This window comes from Stegostoma tigrinum, chromosome 14 (assembly GCF_030684315.1).
Source record: "Stegostoma tigrinum isolate sSteTig4 chromosome 14, sSteTig4.hap1, whole genome shotgun sequence".
In the NCBI taxonomy this organism is placed as follows: domain Eukaryota; kingdom Metazoa; phylum Chordata; class Chondrichthyes; order Orectolobiformes; family Stegostomatidae; genus Stegostoma; species Stegostoma tigrinum.
In genome coordinates, this window is record NC_081367.1 from 33,336,337 (window position 1) to 33,354,087 (window position 17,751).

General features: G+C 39.7%; 2 protein-coding genes across 2 annotated transcripts in view; one reads left to right on the plus strand and one right to left on the minus strand.

Annotated features, from left to right (window-relative positions):
- gmps (guanine monophosphate synthase) overlaps positions 1-17,751 on the minus strand; it is a 103,823-nt gene that overhangs the window by 42,643 nt on the left and 43,429 nt on the right. Inside the window, exon 2 of the mRNA XM_048542067.2 lies at positions 1,290-1,407. Within this exon, the coding sequence (XP_048398024.1) occupies positions 1,290-1,334 (45 nt within the window). The 5' untranslated portion in view covers positions 1,335-1,407. The remainder of the gene's footprint in view (positions 1-1,289; positions 1,408-17,751) is intronic.
- The window catches only part of slc33a1 (solute carrier family 33 member 1), a 52,252-nt gene that overhangs the window by 3,516 nt on the left and 30,985 nt on the right, over positions 1-17,751 (plus strand). The window contains exon 2 of the mRNA XM_048542069.2: positions 1,758-2,561. Coding sequence (XP_048398026.1) covers positions 1,811-2,561 — 751 coding nt within the window. The 5' untranslated portion in view covers positions 1,758-1,810. The remainder of the gene's footprint in view (positions 1-1,757; positions 2,562-17,751) is intronic.

Consider the following 17,751-nt stretch of genomic DNA (forward strand, 5'->3'; position numbering starts at 1 on the left):
GTGGAGAGGATAAGTGGTGAATCTGGGTGGGATGCTCTTCGGAATCTTGTTGTGGACTTAATGGGCTGAATGGCCTGCTTCCGCAATGTAGGGATTCTGTGATTTGCAAGCTAGCAGACCTTAGGTCTGCTCCCATTATCATGGAAGATTTACAGTGCCCAACTCTGTCCGCCTTGATTTCTCTCAGCAATGATGCTAGCCTTTAAGCATCTCCACTGTGTATTCTTATTTTATTGATTTTTTTTTCCCCCTATATCTACTCCTTTACTGTGATGTTGGAAGCATCCTCTTTCAGTGAAAGACAAATGCAAAATATTCAGTCTCAGCCATGCCCTGTATCTCTGCAGAAAGATCTTTGGTTCTTTACTGGTCACCTTGTCTATTTAACTATCTTCTTACTGTTGGTAAGTTTTTTTCATTTCATGTTTTATGTCTTCTGCATTGCACTCCAAATTTCAATCATTTAAAACAATTCTGTTGTGTTCAGTTCAGAAGAAATTTGAATTTTGTATTAATTTTATGATCTGAGAAATTTTTTAGGGCAGTACAAATTTGAGTTTGCAAAAGAAGAGGAAAGAATAAATCATTTAAAATCTAGTTGAGTGGAGCAGGCAATACCTAACTTATTTTGGAAAACTGATAAACAATTTAAAGGATCCTTGATACTTTATAGAATAAAACCTGGGGTCTCTGCCATTTGTTTCTATTTGTAGGAGGAATCATTGAGAATGAAACTCAAATTTGTCACTTTGCCCTTTTGAACCATCAGAACTCCTATACCTTCCTACAGTTCCTCACACAGCCCATCTTAAGCCTGCAGATACACATTACCATTTTCCATATTCATAGCTTGCTCCTTTCTTTATGCTCTGGACATATTAAAAATTTTATTCTTACAATTATGGTGTAGAGAGGCTATTGTGTGCTAATTGCAGGTACCAAATATTTGGATCCAAACGTTACACAATTTATGACTCCAGTGATGTTTGCAAAGTTAGTTCAGTCTGATTTTTTTTTTAAAAGTCCACTAACAAACAATTACTTCATCATTATTTACAAGATTTACAGTTTCTACTATTCAAAAGATTTTTAAGTAATGAGGGAAGTTTTTAATCTTAAAAATGCAGCTAAAGACATTTGAGTTAAATTGTTTAAGTTAACAGAAGCAACTCTTTGGTAGTGCCACCTAACTCAATAAAGAAATCAGGATCACAGGTACTGTAGTCCATAAATATGATCTGGTCTGAACAAGTCATGATAACAAGTATGTGTTAAAAAATTTTAAATACCAGTGTTGAATAACTTTGTTCTGATTTTTTCTCTTCTTGAGACATGGATTCAAAATCAGTTCTGGTGGAAATGTGTTCAGCGGAGTTGATAGTTGATTCTTCCTGGTTATTGAGAATTCTGAATAAAATGAGTTTGATCATTTGTGCTTTCTGTGCATTTCAATTTAGAAACAGCTTAATTCAGCAATTAAGATTACTGTAGTGGGGCTTCAATTCAAATAGCATACAGAAATCAAAACAATACACAAAGGCTGCAGGAATGTTTTCCTGAGACTCAGGCTGTTAAGTATTGTTGAGGGAAATTCTTATGATGTCATTTAGAACATCTTAATTAAAATAGAAATTGCTCTTTAACGTGCAGAAAATCTGAGATCTAAGTAAGTGTGTCCAGAAATATTTAACTGCTCATTATGGACAACATTTTTGGCTGAAATTTTATAACATTTTCCTGACTCTCTTTGTTTTTAGGCTCCTCATGTGATGTATTGATTGAAGAGCTGAGCTAAGTCTTCTGGTCTGACATGCCGTCATCGGATATACCCAAAGAACGCAGTAGGCAACGTGTTCAGAATCCTGTTGAAGTGTGGCATGCACAAAATGATGTGTGGAACCATGAAACCAATTTGGAAATGGATGAAAACAAAAGCCTTTTAGAAAACCATGACAGTGGATTATCGGAACCTGATCATAAAATAGTTCTTTCAAATGATTTCAATAACATTTTATTGCTCTTATTCCTTTATGTCCTGCAAGGAATTCCACTTGGTTTGGCTGGGAGCATCCCACTTATACTACAAAGCAAAAATGTTAGTTATTCGGACCAAGCTATGTATAGCTTTGTGTTTTGGCCTTTCAGTTTAAAACTACTATGGGCGCCCTTAGTGGATGCTGCTTATTTTCCAACCTTTGGGCGGCGGAAATCTTGGTTGGTGCCAACTCAGTATTTTTTGGGTCTTTTTATGCTTTGTCTGTCATTTGAAGTGGATGCATTACTGAAGAGTGATGAACACACTAGCCCCGATATTGTTAAACTTACTGTTGTGTTTTTTATATTTGGATTTCTGGCTGCCACTCAGGATATAGCAGTGGATGGCTGGGCACTCACTATGCTATCCAAAGAAAATGTAGGACTTGCTTCTACTTGCAATTCAGTTGGACAGACAGCAGGATACTTTCTTGGTAATGTACTTTTCTTGGCATTGGAATCAGCAGAGTTCTGCAACACATATCTACGTTCTCAATCTCAACCAACTGGAATTGTCACTCTCTCAGGTAAAGTTTTGAAGATTTGATTTTAAAATTGTTCAGCTTTAAATCTTAAATTTCTTCAGAGCTTCTGAAAAGCTCTTGAGCGAAAATAAAGGAATTAGAATAAGCTAGTGGAAGTGCATTGAAAATTATTGTCTTTAACAAAATTTGTTTTATCAAATTTAGCATGTTACCTGCAGTGCCAGTTATGTTTTCAAGTGTGTCTGGTGACTTTTGGTGTCTATGGTGTTATCACTGTTCACTTCCATGCATTTCCAAGTCTTAGAATCTGTGTGCAGTTTCAGTGCAAAGCCTCTGGATGGCAACAGTTGTTGAGGACAAACGTAGGACTGAACAGCAAGAAAAAGTTATTTGAGTCTGTTCGGCTTTCCAAAAAGATCAAGATGTGAAGGTGCTCTTGTTTGACTGAGGTGGAAAAAGTTGAAAGTTACATGATACTCTGGTTATAGTCCAACAGGTTTACTTGAAATCAAAGCTTTCAGAGCTTAGCCCCTTCATAGCACTTCACCTGACGAAGGAACTACACTCCAAAAACTTGTGATTTCAAGTAAACCTGTTGACCTATAAACTGGTGTTATGTGATTTCAAAAAGACCTTGTCATCTCAATGCCATGTTCCTGTCATAGCTCAGTTGGCTGGATGGTTGGTTTGCAATGTAGAGGGATGCCAACTGCACAGTTTCAATTTCCATACTGCTGAAGTCACCACGAAGGCTCTGCTTTCTCAACCTTGTCCGTTGCCTGAGGTGTGTTGACTCTCCAGTTAAACTTGCCATTCACCTCTGATGGGAGAACAGCCTATTGTTCTCTGGAACCATGGTGACTTTCATTTCCTGTCTGCAACCCGTAACCCATAACCCTTGATTTTCGAAAGGCAGGGGAATCTTTTTAACTGTGCCCTGAATAAATTCAATATCCCAGTTTCCACTGCTTTTCAGGAAAAGAATTCTACGTATTAATACCCTTGAAAAAGAGAGAATCTTCTCTCAAGTAATTATGAACAATAAGTGTTTCTTTAAATGAAACAGGAGAGGGGCCAAAGTGAATGTAGGCTCTTTGGATCATGAAACTGGGGAAACAATAATGGAACCAGGATATGACAAGTTGAAAAAATACTTTGCATTAGCCATTATGGTGGAGGATACTTAACAAACAACACTCCAAAAAATACTATATCAAGGGAAAAAGGTGGGTGAAAAGTACAGTATTTATCGCTAGGGAAACTAATGGGGTCAAAGATAATGGGAACTGCAGATGCTGGAGAATTCCAAGAGAATAAAATGTGAGGCTGGATGAACACAGCAGGCCAAGCAGCATCTCAGGAGCACAAAAGCTGACGTTTTGGGCCTAGACCCTTCATCAGGGAGGGGGATGGGGAGAGGGGGGAGGCGGACCGAAGATGGCGAGTAAAGAAGATAGGTGGAGAGAGTATAGGTGGGGAGGGGATAGGTCAGTCCAGGGAAGACGGACAGGTCAAGGAGGTGGGATGAGGTTAGTAGGTAGATGGGGGTGCAGCTTGGGGTGGGAGGAAGGGATGGGTGAGAGGAAGAACAGGTTAGAGAGGCAGAGACAGGTTGGACTGGTTTTGGGATGCAGTGGGTGGGGGGGGGGGAAGAGCTGGGCTGGTTGTGTGGTGCAGTGGGGGGAGGGGACGAACTGGGCTGGTTTAGGGATGCAGTTGGGGAAGGGGAGATCTTGAAACTGGTGAAGTCCACATTGATACCATTAGGCTGCAGGGTTCCCAGGCGGAATATGAGTTGCTGTTCCTGCAACCTTTGGGTGGCATCGTTGTGGCACTGCAGGAGGCCCATGATGGACATGTCATCTAAAGAATGGGAGGGGGAGTGGAAATGGTTTGCGACTGGGAGGTGCAGTTGCTTGTTGCGAACTGAGCGGCGGTGTTCTGCAAAGCGGTCTCCAAGCCTCCGCTTGGTTTCCCCAATGTAGAGGGAGCCACACCGGGTACAGTGGATGCAGTATACCACATTGGCAGATGTGCAGGTGAACCTCTGCTTAATGTGGTATACTGCATCCACTGTACCCGGTGTGGCTCCCTCTACATTGGGGAAACCAAGCGGAGGCTTGGAGACCGCTTTGCAGAACACCTCCGCTCAGTTCGCAACAAACAACTGCACCTCCCAGTCGCAAACCATTTCCACTCCCCCTCCCATTCTTAAGATGACATGTCCATCATGGGCCTCCTGCAGTGCCACAACGATGCCACCCAAAGGTTGCAGGAACAGCAACTCATATTCCGCCTGGGAACCCTGCAGCCTAATGGTATCAATGTGGACTTCACCAGTTTCAAGATCTCCCCTTCCCCAACTGCATCCCTAAACCAGCCCAGTTCGTCCCCTCCCCCCACTGCACCACACAACCAGCCCAGCTCTTCTCCCCCCCCCCCCCCCCCCCCCCACCCACCCACTGCATCCCAAAACCAGTCCAACCTGTCTCTGCCTCCCTAACCGGTTCTTCCTCTCACCCCATCCCTTCATCCCACCCCAAGCCACACCTCCATTTCCCACCTACCACCACATCCCACCTCCTTGACCTGTCCATCTTCCCTGGACTAACCTATCCCCTCCCTACCTCCTCACCTATACTCTCCTCTCTACTTAGCTTGTTTTCTCTCCATCTTTGGTCCGCCTCCCCCTCTCTCCCTATTTATTCCAGTTCCCTCTCCCCATCCCCCTCTCTGATGAAGGGTCTAGGCCCGAAACGTCAGCTTTTGTGCTCCTGAGATGCTGCTTGGCCTGCTGTGTTCATCCAGCCTCACGTTTTATTATAATGGGGTCAAAGGTCATTAGTCTCCTGGATCTAATGGGTTGCATCCTGGGGTATTAAAGGAAGTAGGCACAGAGAAAGTGACACAGGTAGTAATCTCCAAAGAATCCTTACATTCTAGAAAAGTCCCAGGGATTTGAAGAACTGTCAAATTCAAAAAGGGAACGATTAAAAAAAAATGCCAGTTAGCTTCACATCTGCCATTTGGATAATTTAGAATCTATTATAAAGGATGCAGTAGCAGTGCATTTAGAAATAGTGATCAAGCAGAGTCGGTATGACTATGGATGGCTGTATGTCAACTGGCTATATTAGAATACAGAGAATTGGAAATGAAGGGGTCACTTTTAGTCTGACAAAATAAAACTAGAGTACCACAGGGATCAGTGCTAGGAAAATTATTTACAAATTACATAATTGATTTGGATGAGGGAGGTAAATCTATTATCATGAACTATGTGGATCTCATAAATAGGTAGGAAGGAGAATGATGAGGATGACAGTCTGCAAAGAGATCTTTATACAGAGAGTGGTGAGTGCATGGAATGTGCTGCCAGAGGTGGTCATGGAGCCAGATACATTCGGGACATTGAAGCGACTCTCGGATAGGCACATGGATGAGAGTAAAACGTAGGGCATGCAGGATAGTTTGATCTTACAGTAGGATAATAGGTCAGCACATCATTGTGGGCTGAAGGACCTATACTGTGCTTTACTGTTCTATGTTCTAAAGGGATATAAACAGTTTAAGCAAATGACAGGTTGTGAACTTTGACTGAATGAATAGAGGACCTGAGTGTTATTTAAATACAAAAAGACTGCAGCAAGCTTTGGCACAGAAGGATTTTCTGATCCTTCTGCATGAGTCACAAAAAGCAAGCATTCAAGTTTAGCAGGGAAGGCAAATGGAATGTTGACCTCCTAAAATAAAGGGAACGGAGTATAAAACTAGGAGTCTTGCTAAAACTGTATAAAATGTGATCCTGGGCATGGAAGGATTTTCAGATTGGGATGGGTGAGTAGGTTGGGCCTGTATTCACTGGCGATCAGAAGAATGAGAGGCAACCTTAATGAAACATTCAAGATTCTTTTGGGGGCTGGGCAGGTTAGATGAGGACAGGTTGTTTTCCCAAGTTGAGTTTTGGACTCGAGGGAATAATTGGGGTAACGTAATTTAGGATGAGATGAGGAATTTATTCATGTAGTGACTCTGTGAATGTCTTTACCACAGAGAGCTGTTGAGGCTTGGTCATTAGGAATACACAATGCGCAGACAGACAGATTTTTAATAGGTAAGGGAATAAGGGCAAATGGGAGAAAGGCAGGAAAGTGGAATTGTCAATGATTTGATCAACAATGACCTCATTAAATGGCAGAACAGACAGATGGTGTGAATGGCCTGTTTCTACTCCTATATCTAATGATTTTAGACAAGATCTATTTATTCTTAAACTGTGTTTAGTTTTAGTTTTCCCACTACAAGATAAAAGATGTTCTCAATATCCACCCTAGTGAGTACTCTTATATTTCAATAAGATGCAGCATGGTGGCTTAGTGGTTAGCACCGGTGCCTCATAGCACCACAGACCCAGGTTCAATTCCAGGCTCGGGTGACTGGCTGTGAGGAGTTTGCACATACACTCTGGATGCTCTGGTTTCCTCCCACAGTCCAGAGATGAGCAAATTAAGTGGATTGGCCCTGCTAAATTGCCCATAGTGTCAGGGGGGAATGCAGAAATAGGAATGGGGGTGGGGTGGGTCTGGGTGGACTTGATGGGCCGAATGGCCTGCTTCCATGATGATCACCTTATTTTTCTAAACCCCAGTAGATATAGGCATAACATATTCAATCTACCTTCATAAGTCTTTTATCCCAGGAATGAGTCACATGAATCTTCTCTGAATTGCTTCTAAGACAACTAGATATTTTGTTCAAATAAGGAGACAAACTGTAGAAAATTTTTTTTTTTAGTATTTTTGTTTGAAAATATATTGTATCTTTTGGAATGCCAACCATTGCCACCTTGTGATTGGTAAGGTTGCTGCCACCAATTGAGACTTGCTGAAAATAGGCTCTTATCTTAAAAATGTTGTTTATGGCACAACATTAATTGAGTACAAATTACATTAGTAAGATTGACATTGTTACTAAGACAACCAGGAAACCAAGAAAATAGATCTTTGCTCTATAAGAGTGAAGGTGTAACATCCGGGTGGGCAGAGTTTAGCAGAGTCTTCAGCATTAACAGTTTCAGAAATATAATCTCCTACCAAGCCCCTTTTCCCCCAATTGTTAACATTTATATGTTTATGTACATCATAGTGACAATGGCCAACCTTCAATTTCATAATTCTTCAGAACATGCTCTTTTTGGACTTTGAAGATTAGTAGGTCTTTTGCTTTAGGACTGTTTAATCTTGGTTTTGTCTTGAGCCTGTGTGATCTGTAAAGTACCTCTACACAGGAAAATTGTTTAATCTCTTGGAAGCCTTCCCTGACACCGTTTTTCCTACTAAATGGGATAGTCAGTCTGGAAGCTTAACTGGAGAACTCTTGTCTCCTGAATTTCTTTCACAGGAGAACTATTTCTTTCAGGCCGTGGCCCTTCAATATCTGGGGGACTGTTAATCTCCTGAAGACGGATGTTGAAACGTGCACTTTCATTTTTGTAATACTTGGATTTCTTCATGACAGCATTTTTGGACCAAGTAGTTTCTTCTTGACCGTATCCTCAATTCCAGTCAGTTAGTTTCTACTTCATTGTATCTTTAATCTGTAGCTGTCTGTCGTTCCACCTCAGTTTTAGCAATTATGGAATCATTTTCATCCCATCTTTAGTCTGTGTAGCAAACAAAAACTGAAATTGCTGGCAAAATTACTGGCCTACCAGCATCTACAGTTCTGTTTTATTTGAAGAATGTAAACTTTTTACTTGATGTGTAGGTTTAATTGAACACGTTCATTCTCCCTCTGGAGATTGTATTACAGGTGAAAACAAGAAGTTCACATCCTCAATCATCTTCGTTGAGAAGTGTCTTAAATCTTATCTGTATTGATGAATCTGTGGAACCTGAAGAACTGAAATATTCCTCCTGACTTAGTGGTTTAATCATCATCAAATTCTGATGTGATTCTACAATTTGTTCAACAAGCTATGTTGATGCTTGAACAATTTTAGAAGATTTGAGTGGGCTCAGGTATCAAAAGACCTTGCCATTGACCATGCACTTGTCTTGACTTCATCTTGGAGGAGTTCAGCTAGCTACAATGAACAATGATACATCAAGCGAGACCAAGTTATTAGTGAGTCTGTGCAAAGACATGCCTATCTGAGAGAGAGGGGAGAAAGAATAAAGAGATCAAGGGATGGGAAGTAGAGAATGTCATTCAGCTTCCTAAATTCATCTTGGAATCCAAAATGACAATTCATTGAGACTATTTTACACTGGCATGACAATTTTTTAATACTGTCAACAGAATAGAAATCTGCAATTATACATGGTTGACATGAAGGTTTTCTATTCCAATCTTTACTGAAGAAAATTCCGATGACAGACCAAAGTTTGTGAGAAGGTACAGACAGCAAAACAAAAGGGCAGAACTCTTGGGTTCCACCATTACATAATTTTTTTTTTGTTGTAGTGTTGCTTGTTGCATACTTTCAAATTTGTTTTATATCTATAGGCTGCAACGTCAGTCTGTTCACCCATGATAAATGATCTTATAGTCACATTATCCCTCTGTCACATGTAAAACTGAGATGTCACCAACATCAACAGGTTATGTAAAACTTAAGTTGGTTGACTTATCAATTTCCCCTAGGAACGCATTGTGCATCTTTTCTAATAACACTAACTTCATTGCATTAGTACCTTGTGTGAATAGCTGTTTGAAATTTTTCAGTTCTGTAACTGCGGTCTTACTTTGTAGACATGTTTTGGAAATGAGCTATAGTTTTACAAGGCCAGCTTTTTTATTAAAAATAGCTGTGTGTTGCTCTTGCCTGAGACTTTGTTGAACACTGCATTGACACCGAAAGTGAGTAGGCCAAGCAGCAGACGGCTTGTCTCACGTTTTATAAATTCAATAGATTCTGTCACTGTCCTATGATAAGGTTGTCCTTATTTCTCTGTGACTAGCTACGTACAGCACAATCCGAATAGTATTCTCCAAAATCAGATCTTCTGTTGATTTATAATGAATTTGACAAAAACTCATTGGTAATTCCAAAAGTAATCGTGTTGTTTTACTGGAACTGTGAAATCAGAATTTTATAGTCATGTTTTCCATTAATTTATTGATCAGTGATTATCTGTGGACTCCCTGGATGCTGAACTCTTCTGTAAAATCTTGTTTTTAAGAAATTTATGTTCTCAGGTGACAGTAATTGAGGAAACTTACAGAACTTCATCAAAAGTATTTATGCTTATTATGTTTAGAGAAGCCATAACATCAGCTGTCGGTCCTGTTGATAAAATAATGTATTTGCTTGTTTGCCTGTAAAATATTGTGTAGTTTGGAAGCAGGATCTTTAAGAATAGTTTACTCCAAAGCAATGAATCATTTCTCTGAAATTAAATCTGCTAGACAGTATTATTTCTGCAATTTTTTAATGTTTCTTCTTTTGAAGCTTTTCAATTCTGCAGCATCTCGATGCTTTATTTTCTTGGCTTGGTAGGCCGTTAAATCCGCTGCAAAAACAAAGTTGCTGGAAAATCTCAGGTCTGGCAGCATCTGTGAAGAAAAATTGAGAGCTAATATTTCAGGTCTGGTGACCCTTCCTGAGAACTGGAAGGGTCAATGGATCCAAACATTAGCTCTGATTTTTTTTTTTCTTCACAGATGCTGCCAGACCTGCTGGGATTTTCTAGCAACTTTGTTTTTGTTCCCGATTTACAGCATCCGCACTTCTTTGGTTTTCATTAAATCTGCTGTATAGCAATAAGGTCTGAGAAAATGTCCCAACTCAAAACATCAACTTGCCTGCCCCTTAATGTTGCTTGGCTTGTAGTGATTCTCCAGCTCCATACTGTTGTTTCTGTATAGCAATGCTGTTTTATTTTCCTTCTCTTAAAACTTTAAATTCTGTAAGAAAGCAATGTTGTATCTCTGTGCTGTTTCTTGGGGATTTTCCTGCCATTCTTTCTTGCAACCAAAATGGAGGTTTCCACTTCCTTTCACATGCAAAATTAATGATTTCCTTCCATTTGTGACCTAAGTAATAACTCTTTTTGGAATTTCCTGCAGCCTTAGTTTCTTCTTGCCTGAACTGCAGTTTAAGTTACATATTCTTTGTTCTTACTTCAGCCTCCATAAATCTTGCTATCTTCTTCAGTTAGAGACTTTGGTCTTTCAAATTCTCCTGTTGATGTCTTACTTCTGGTTTTGCAATGTAACTGATGCTGTGACCTTAGTTTAAATGACTATGGCCTTTGATTTCCCTGCTGTAGCTGTGCTTTGTGTTCACTTGCTATGGCAACAACTTTGATTATGATCTTTAAGTACTCCTATCCCCCTGTATCCAACCTGCACAGTTAATTTAGCATTATCCCTATACCCAACAGGAACTTCTACTGTCACTCCTGGACCTCCAATGCTTATTTCCTTCCAGGATGAGTTTCTGAATTGGGACGGGTCCTACACATTTTTCACTTACAAATTTCTAGCAGATCTGTTAAGCTTCTAGCAAACACTTAATTTATACCAGGTATAAATAAAAGGGTTTACAATTAAGCGCTGCTTCTCCATTGATAGTCTCTCAGTTCAGCCACTGCATCTACCGACTGTGAGTAGTTCTTTAAATTATAGCTTTTAAAGCTGTAAACATACAGTACTAGTCCTGTATCTATTAGAGTTCTCACCATTCTAATGTATTAAACAGTAGCAGCATGCACTGTTAACATATATGTTTTGGGGTGCTGACTTCTGACTGCTATTAATTGAGTCTTAACAAGAAGAGACTGCCTTAAACAGGATGGTGTTACTTTATAATAGCAATTGGATATGTTAGTTTTACATAAGATCTTATAAATAAGATTGTTGGGACACCTAAGGCATGAGTCCTCACTCTACAAAGTGATTACTTTACTTTAAACAGCAATATGTAGTTTAGAAGGGGAAACATGTGTACAGCTACGTATTACTAAAATTCTTTTTTTTAATATAAAATCAGTTTATACTCAGGGTCAGCTTTGCAAAGTTTGCACCTATGCTACTCAAACAGCACACAAAAAGAACTCTGCTAACCAAGTTTTAGAATGATTTCAATATAGCCCATTTGAACAAATGCCACTGGAATGGCTCAGCCTGCTATGCAAAAATTATTGCACTCCCAGCTGACTAAAATATCATATATGTAACAACTATCAACCCATTAATAGCTTCTGAAAACCGAACAGACTTATTTTCCAGGTTTGGCAGCATTCAGCTTTTGTCAAGTTCCTCACCTTTGTTATTTCTGATACATCACATGTCAGAGTGTCACTCCTGATCTGATAATGGAGACTGATGAGAAAATATTTGCTGATTTGCAGATATTCAACATTGGTATTTCACAAGGTCACCGTTATAAATGTATGTTCTGTCCTTCAGGGTTGCTTGTAGGGCTTTAGAAACAGGAGCTCTTCGATCAAACATAGGTGGCACTGGACTACAGAGCTCATTAATGGAGGAGCAGCAAGAATGGAAGAGATAGAAATGTTCCTCCATTCATAGATGTTTGTCTTCAACACTTTGTTCCACCCCTTTCAAGCAAGGATTCCTTCCCTACCCTTTGTTTCACTAAGCTTTGATTGGAGCAGCAGCACAGGTGGGAGAGAGGAACTGAACATTGCAAGTATTCAAATTGCAAATGTGGGAAAGACAGAATCTATGTTTTGAGAAGAAGCTCCATCTCTCTCATGTTTGCTGCTCCTCCAGTCACAACTCCAGCTGGTGCTGATAGACTCAGTTGACCACTCCCAATACAGCTACTGATGGAGCTAGCTAAAACAGAAACATTGCCTGATTGCACCCTTGCTCCTTGGGCACCATGCTTCTGTATGCACCTCTAGCAGCACATGGTACCAGCTTTCCTGCTTGCTCTCACAGTTGATATCTGCAACAAAGATCTTTTTTTGAGTGTAAAGGGCAACCTAGGTGTTTGTTCTTGGAGTGGGCCCTCCTGTTGATATGGAAGCAGCTGTCCATGTGAACCAAGATCGTGGGAATGCTCAGTGTCCATTTCTTCTTGTGCTACTTGAGCTGGACCATCCCAGCTTGCTTTGAACTAACAGTTAATAAGTAACGTGTGTGATGTTGGTCATGAGTCTCATTACTGTTTAGATTTTGGCTGTACTTTTGTTCTGCTAATAGGGATAAGAAAGCTAGTTTACAGGTGACACTGAAAATAAAGGTACCTAGACTAAATGAACTGCATTGGTTCAAGAAGGCAGCTCACCTTTTGAGTGCAACTAGGATGGGCAATGAATGCCTACCCAACCGAATGCAATCCAAAACCATTATGAGTAAAGACATTTATTCACATTTAGTGTGTTTAAATTGCTTTTAGGTTTTAAAATGGGGGATCTTGTTTTGGGAGTTTACAGTACTAGCACAATATAAAGTTGGATTCAAAATGTGAATCAATAAGTATGTTCCACTTAGTTTCCAGTGAAGTTTAACAGCTTATTTCATCAATATGTTATGTGCTTGTCCTTTTATTTGCTGGTCTGTGATTCCTTTTGTTTTGTGGATTTGCTTCATACTATAATTATGAGGGAAAAAAAAAGTTCCTTGATTGCAAGTGCAGCTGCTGTGCCATTTATTTAAAAAATTACAAGAATTAATTTTTTTGTTTGTTAATGCAAAATTGCTCATGTCTACCTAGTCAAGTCTTCATGGAGCACTTGCGTACAAATTTGAGTGAACAAAATATTAAATGTAGTAGAATCCTTGGTCAATGGAAAATACTTAAGTTATTGCTGTTTGGATAGCTGGTATGGTATTTGACAGGCAAATCTATATCCCTAAATATATCTGAATTCATTGAGGACATGAATTTGAAAGGAATTGAAATTAAGGAGTGGCTACTGCATGCAGCTAGAATACTATATTGTTACATTGTATCTTCAAAATACTTATCTCGTTTTCTTTCTTTACTCCTCCTTCACCTTTGCAATTTCTCATAACGGATAAAATATTTGTCTTAAAATTATGCGTGAATATAATATTAAGCTGAAATCTCAGTGCAAGCATGAATCTCTAACCTTCAATGACTTCAAACTTCAAGACTTAGTCAAATTTGAGAGATGTTAGCAATTGCTCATTCATTTGTACTTTTACAATTCTACACATCTGAAGTAACTTGGCATTTACATTTTCTTCATGGATTAATAAAAAGTGCAACAATTTTTTTTAGTCCCTCATCTTGCAATGTCTTGCCACTTTGTACTATAATAGTTCAGATCTTCTAATCAAGGTCAGATGCTTGGGCTAGGAGCCTTTCACCTTAAGTAATCTAGTCCAGGAAAGGAACTGATGCGGCTAGCAGCAGAATGGACTGGTGTTGAAACCACGCTTCTTTTTTGACACCAGCTGTTTTAAAGATTTGTAGGTCCTGAAGGCACTTTAATAGATGCTTAGAGAAGGTTTAAAGGCAAGTGGGAGAGGGTAGAAGGTGCCAGATGGGTGAGGAAGTTGGGGTGTTGGAATCAGATCTAGTTGAAAGTAGGTAGGGATTGGGTCTGGGGTTTGGAAAGACCATCTCTTCTTAGTTTTTTGATTGTGAAACAAAATGGGGAAAATAACTGGGGGGGAAAAATAGACTGTTGAAAAGATTGGTTACCAATGCCTATTGTATGTACTGTTTATGCTACTGTTTGTTCAAGCACTAGGGGAGGTTTCAACTGCAGATGAGCTGGAGTCGGGCAGCAATTACAAATTAGATTCAGCTGGCAACCAGTCTCTGATCTGTGGGAAAATGACCAGTTGTTGATGACAAAGAACTGCCTGCCAACAACTGTGATATCCAGCTCTACACTTTGTCGAACAGAGCAGGCCAAGCAGCATCTTAAGGGTGCAAAAGCTGCCGTCAAGATGCTGCTTGGCCTGCTCTGTTCATCCAGCTCTACACTTTTTGTTATCTTGGATTCTCCAGCATCTGCAGTTCCCATTATCTCTGCCAACAATTGTGATTGGCTCCCAGGTAGCTGAACAGTTTGTGGGTGTGAACATTTAGTCAGAAACCATCAGACCTCTGGAAGAGAGGGTGCTGGCTTTTGTATCTTTACGGTAAAAATACACTTAAAGCCTAAAGGCAGCCAGTTTATTTCCCCTCATCAGTTGCTGTAAGCTTTGGCTTTTAATTAGTAGGTCAAAGACTTTATAAGTATGAACAAGTTATTTGGTGTCTCTTGCAAACAAGTGAAAGTATCTGGAGAAGGAAGAATGAGGAACAGCAAGTGCTGATGAGCCAAAAGGATCATCTGTGAAATCTGTCAACAGGGACCTTCAAACTGCCTCCCAAGGCTTTCCCTCCCCATAACTTCTTTTTTCCCTATTCTCCATATTTGTGTGTAGAGGCAGTTTTTAAAGGGGTTTTAGAGTATCAACTAGTACAGTTTGTTTTTGTTGACAGTTCATGCTCCTTTACTAGTAGCCAAAATCTATTTATTTGTAATGAATTGTACTTCTCGTTAAGAATCAAAACCTGATCAATGCTTTCTATTAACCTGGGACCAAAAGACAGGCAAATTGGTGAATTTTGTGTACTTTGATAAAATCTTCAACCTTTGTGATGTCTGTAGGAATGGTGGGCCTTAATTTCCAGCATTCTACCCCAGCAAAGTGTAACAGGTCAGTTTCATGATGAGCCAGGATTTGGAGGTTTGATTTAAATAAATTGCAACCCTCTGAAGTCTCAGCTTTGACTTGGAATTGGGAGACTTTCTCTGAGGGTCTCGGATGCGCACAAGTAACTTGATCAAAAGTTACAACCTCTCTGGCAATGACCACGTAGGGAGTGCATCAGGACTGCTTTGTTGTCCGAGTGTGCATCAGGTGGGATATGTCTGATCACCAACTATTCAGTGACTGGAGGGTCTGCACCATTACGTTGAGTTCTAATAAAAGAAAAATCTAAAGGATGACCATAAAACAGTTGCTAATTGTCAGAGAAACCCATCTGAGTCACTGATGTCCTAGAGGGAAGGAAACGGCCATCCTTGCCTGGTCTGGCCTATATGTGACTCCAGACCCACAACACTGGTTGACTCAGTTAAGGATGGGCAATAAATGCTGGCTTAGCCAGTGATGCTCATATCCTGTGGATTTTTTTTAAAAAAACCTTGTCACAAAAATACAGATTTTTTTTGGCTTTTGGCTAATCGTAACATGCTCTATGGCTCCTAAATAAAAACCAAAAGAACTGCAGATGCTGTTAATCAGGAACAAAAACAAAGTTCTGAGTAAGGGTCACCAGATCCAAAACATTAACTTTTTTTCTTCACAGATGCTGTCAGACCTGCTGAGCTTCTCCAACTTTGCTTTTGTTATGACAAGCTACTGCTTTGTTCATTTTGCTGCCAACTTGCTACTATCTAAACTGCAATGAATAGAGATTCTTCCCACGAGGTACCCTGGGTGCAATATCCAAATAAATTTGGGATGTTGTGTGCAAGCTGGATAGTTTATTGGTGCACCCAAATGCAATTGATAATGTTCCCAATTTTGAAAGAAACTTCTAATTAATGTGTTTTTGGCTGCTTGCTGCTTCCCTTTTTTCCTTTCTACTTCCTTGTGCTCCAGTAAACTAATAAAATAATTTATATCTGTATTTTGAATGAGTAAGAAGAATTTTTCTGCTAAATATCCATTCTAATAATTTTAGAATATTAGTATGATGCAAATAGAAATATTAAGCTGCCAAAATGTGTGTTCCTTGAAGGCCAAACAGGAAGTGTGACCTGCTCTTAATCTATTAGATGTACAGAGGACTTTTTTTTTTGGCTGCAGAGAGAGAGAGAGAGAAAGAATGTCCTTGAGCAGTTGAAGACCGAAGCTATGTGATTGGAGTCAAGAAACAATAAAGAAAATCTTAGATGAGTTGATGAACTTGGGTCATTAGTGGAGAGGAGATAGGAGCAGATTTTAAAAATGAGTTAGTGTTTTGCGAGAACTGCATGGTGATAATGCTTCAACTGCTTTGTTCAATACTGGATGCAGTTATTCTGTTAAGAGAAAAAGGGTGGAATTTCTCAAGTACGTTCAAGTGAATATTATTGATCAGTTTGGTTCCTTCCGAAGGAGGAAAAAGACACTGCTGCATTTAATCCTGTGAAATGAACTTGGGTTAAGTGGCAAATGTCAAAATGGGGAAGCACCTTTGCAAAATTGAGAACAATTATCAAGGAAACGGACCTATCTGCAATAAAACACCTAACCGTTGATAGTCTTATGATGCAGTGGTAGTGTCCCTAATTCTGGGCCAGAAAGCCCAAATTGAAATCCCATCTGCTCAAACGACATCATAGCATTTCCCTTCAGGTCGAGTAAAAATAGTATTAAAATACCTAACCTAATGAGTGTCAATTTTAGCAAGCTGTGAAAGGATCTGGTCTGCATGTTGGAGTCAAAAATTGGTAGGCAGCAATGTATTAGAGAAATGGGTAGAGTTTAGAGAGCAGTTGGTTTGGGTACAGTCTAGATATATTCCAAGCAAGGGTAAAAGAAATGACAACAAAACCAGAGGTCCCTGGATACAAAGGAGTTGAAAAATTGGACAAAAGGGGTGTGTGACAAACTTCAACTTATTAACATGAGAGAATCATGGAGCGTATAAAAGGAATTCTGATACATAAAGAGACAGCCTAAGAATAGATGGGCAGCTAAAGCTAAAAATAATCCAAAAGTCATCTATAGTTCAATAAAAGTAAAAAGGTTCTTGGAGGAATAGTGGAGGTGATTGCTGACTAGAGTAAGGATCTGTAGGTGGGGACATATTTAGGAAGAGGACTTTGTCAAAACTCTGGCACAGGAGAAATTTGGTTGCTTTGCGAAATTCAGTCCAGTTGCAAAACAGTATGCTAATGCATGTTCTGGATGATAATGTTCTGACTCAGTTCCAGTCATGAATGAAGTTAAATATGGGTACATGCCAGCACCAATTCTCCATCTCTTTCTGCCTTGCTGTCCAAATTGTTGTGGTTGTAGCATTGATGTTAGATAGTACATAGACGGGAAGCTGCTCAATCTGAGATGATTCTGGGCAAGGACCAAGGTCTCCAAGTATGTCCTTCCCAATTTCCTGTCTGCCAACGATTTTGCACTAGCTACTGTTGTGTTGGTATTCATCAGACTTTAAACATCTAAGAATGAAGAAGAGTAAATCTGCCTACCAGACTGAACATTTATAGAGCAATGGTCCGAATCA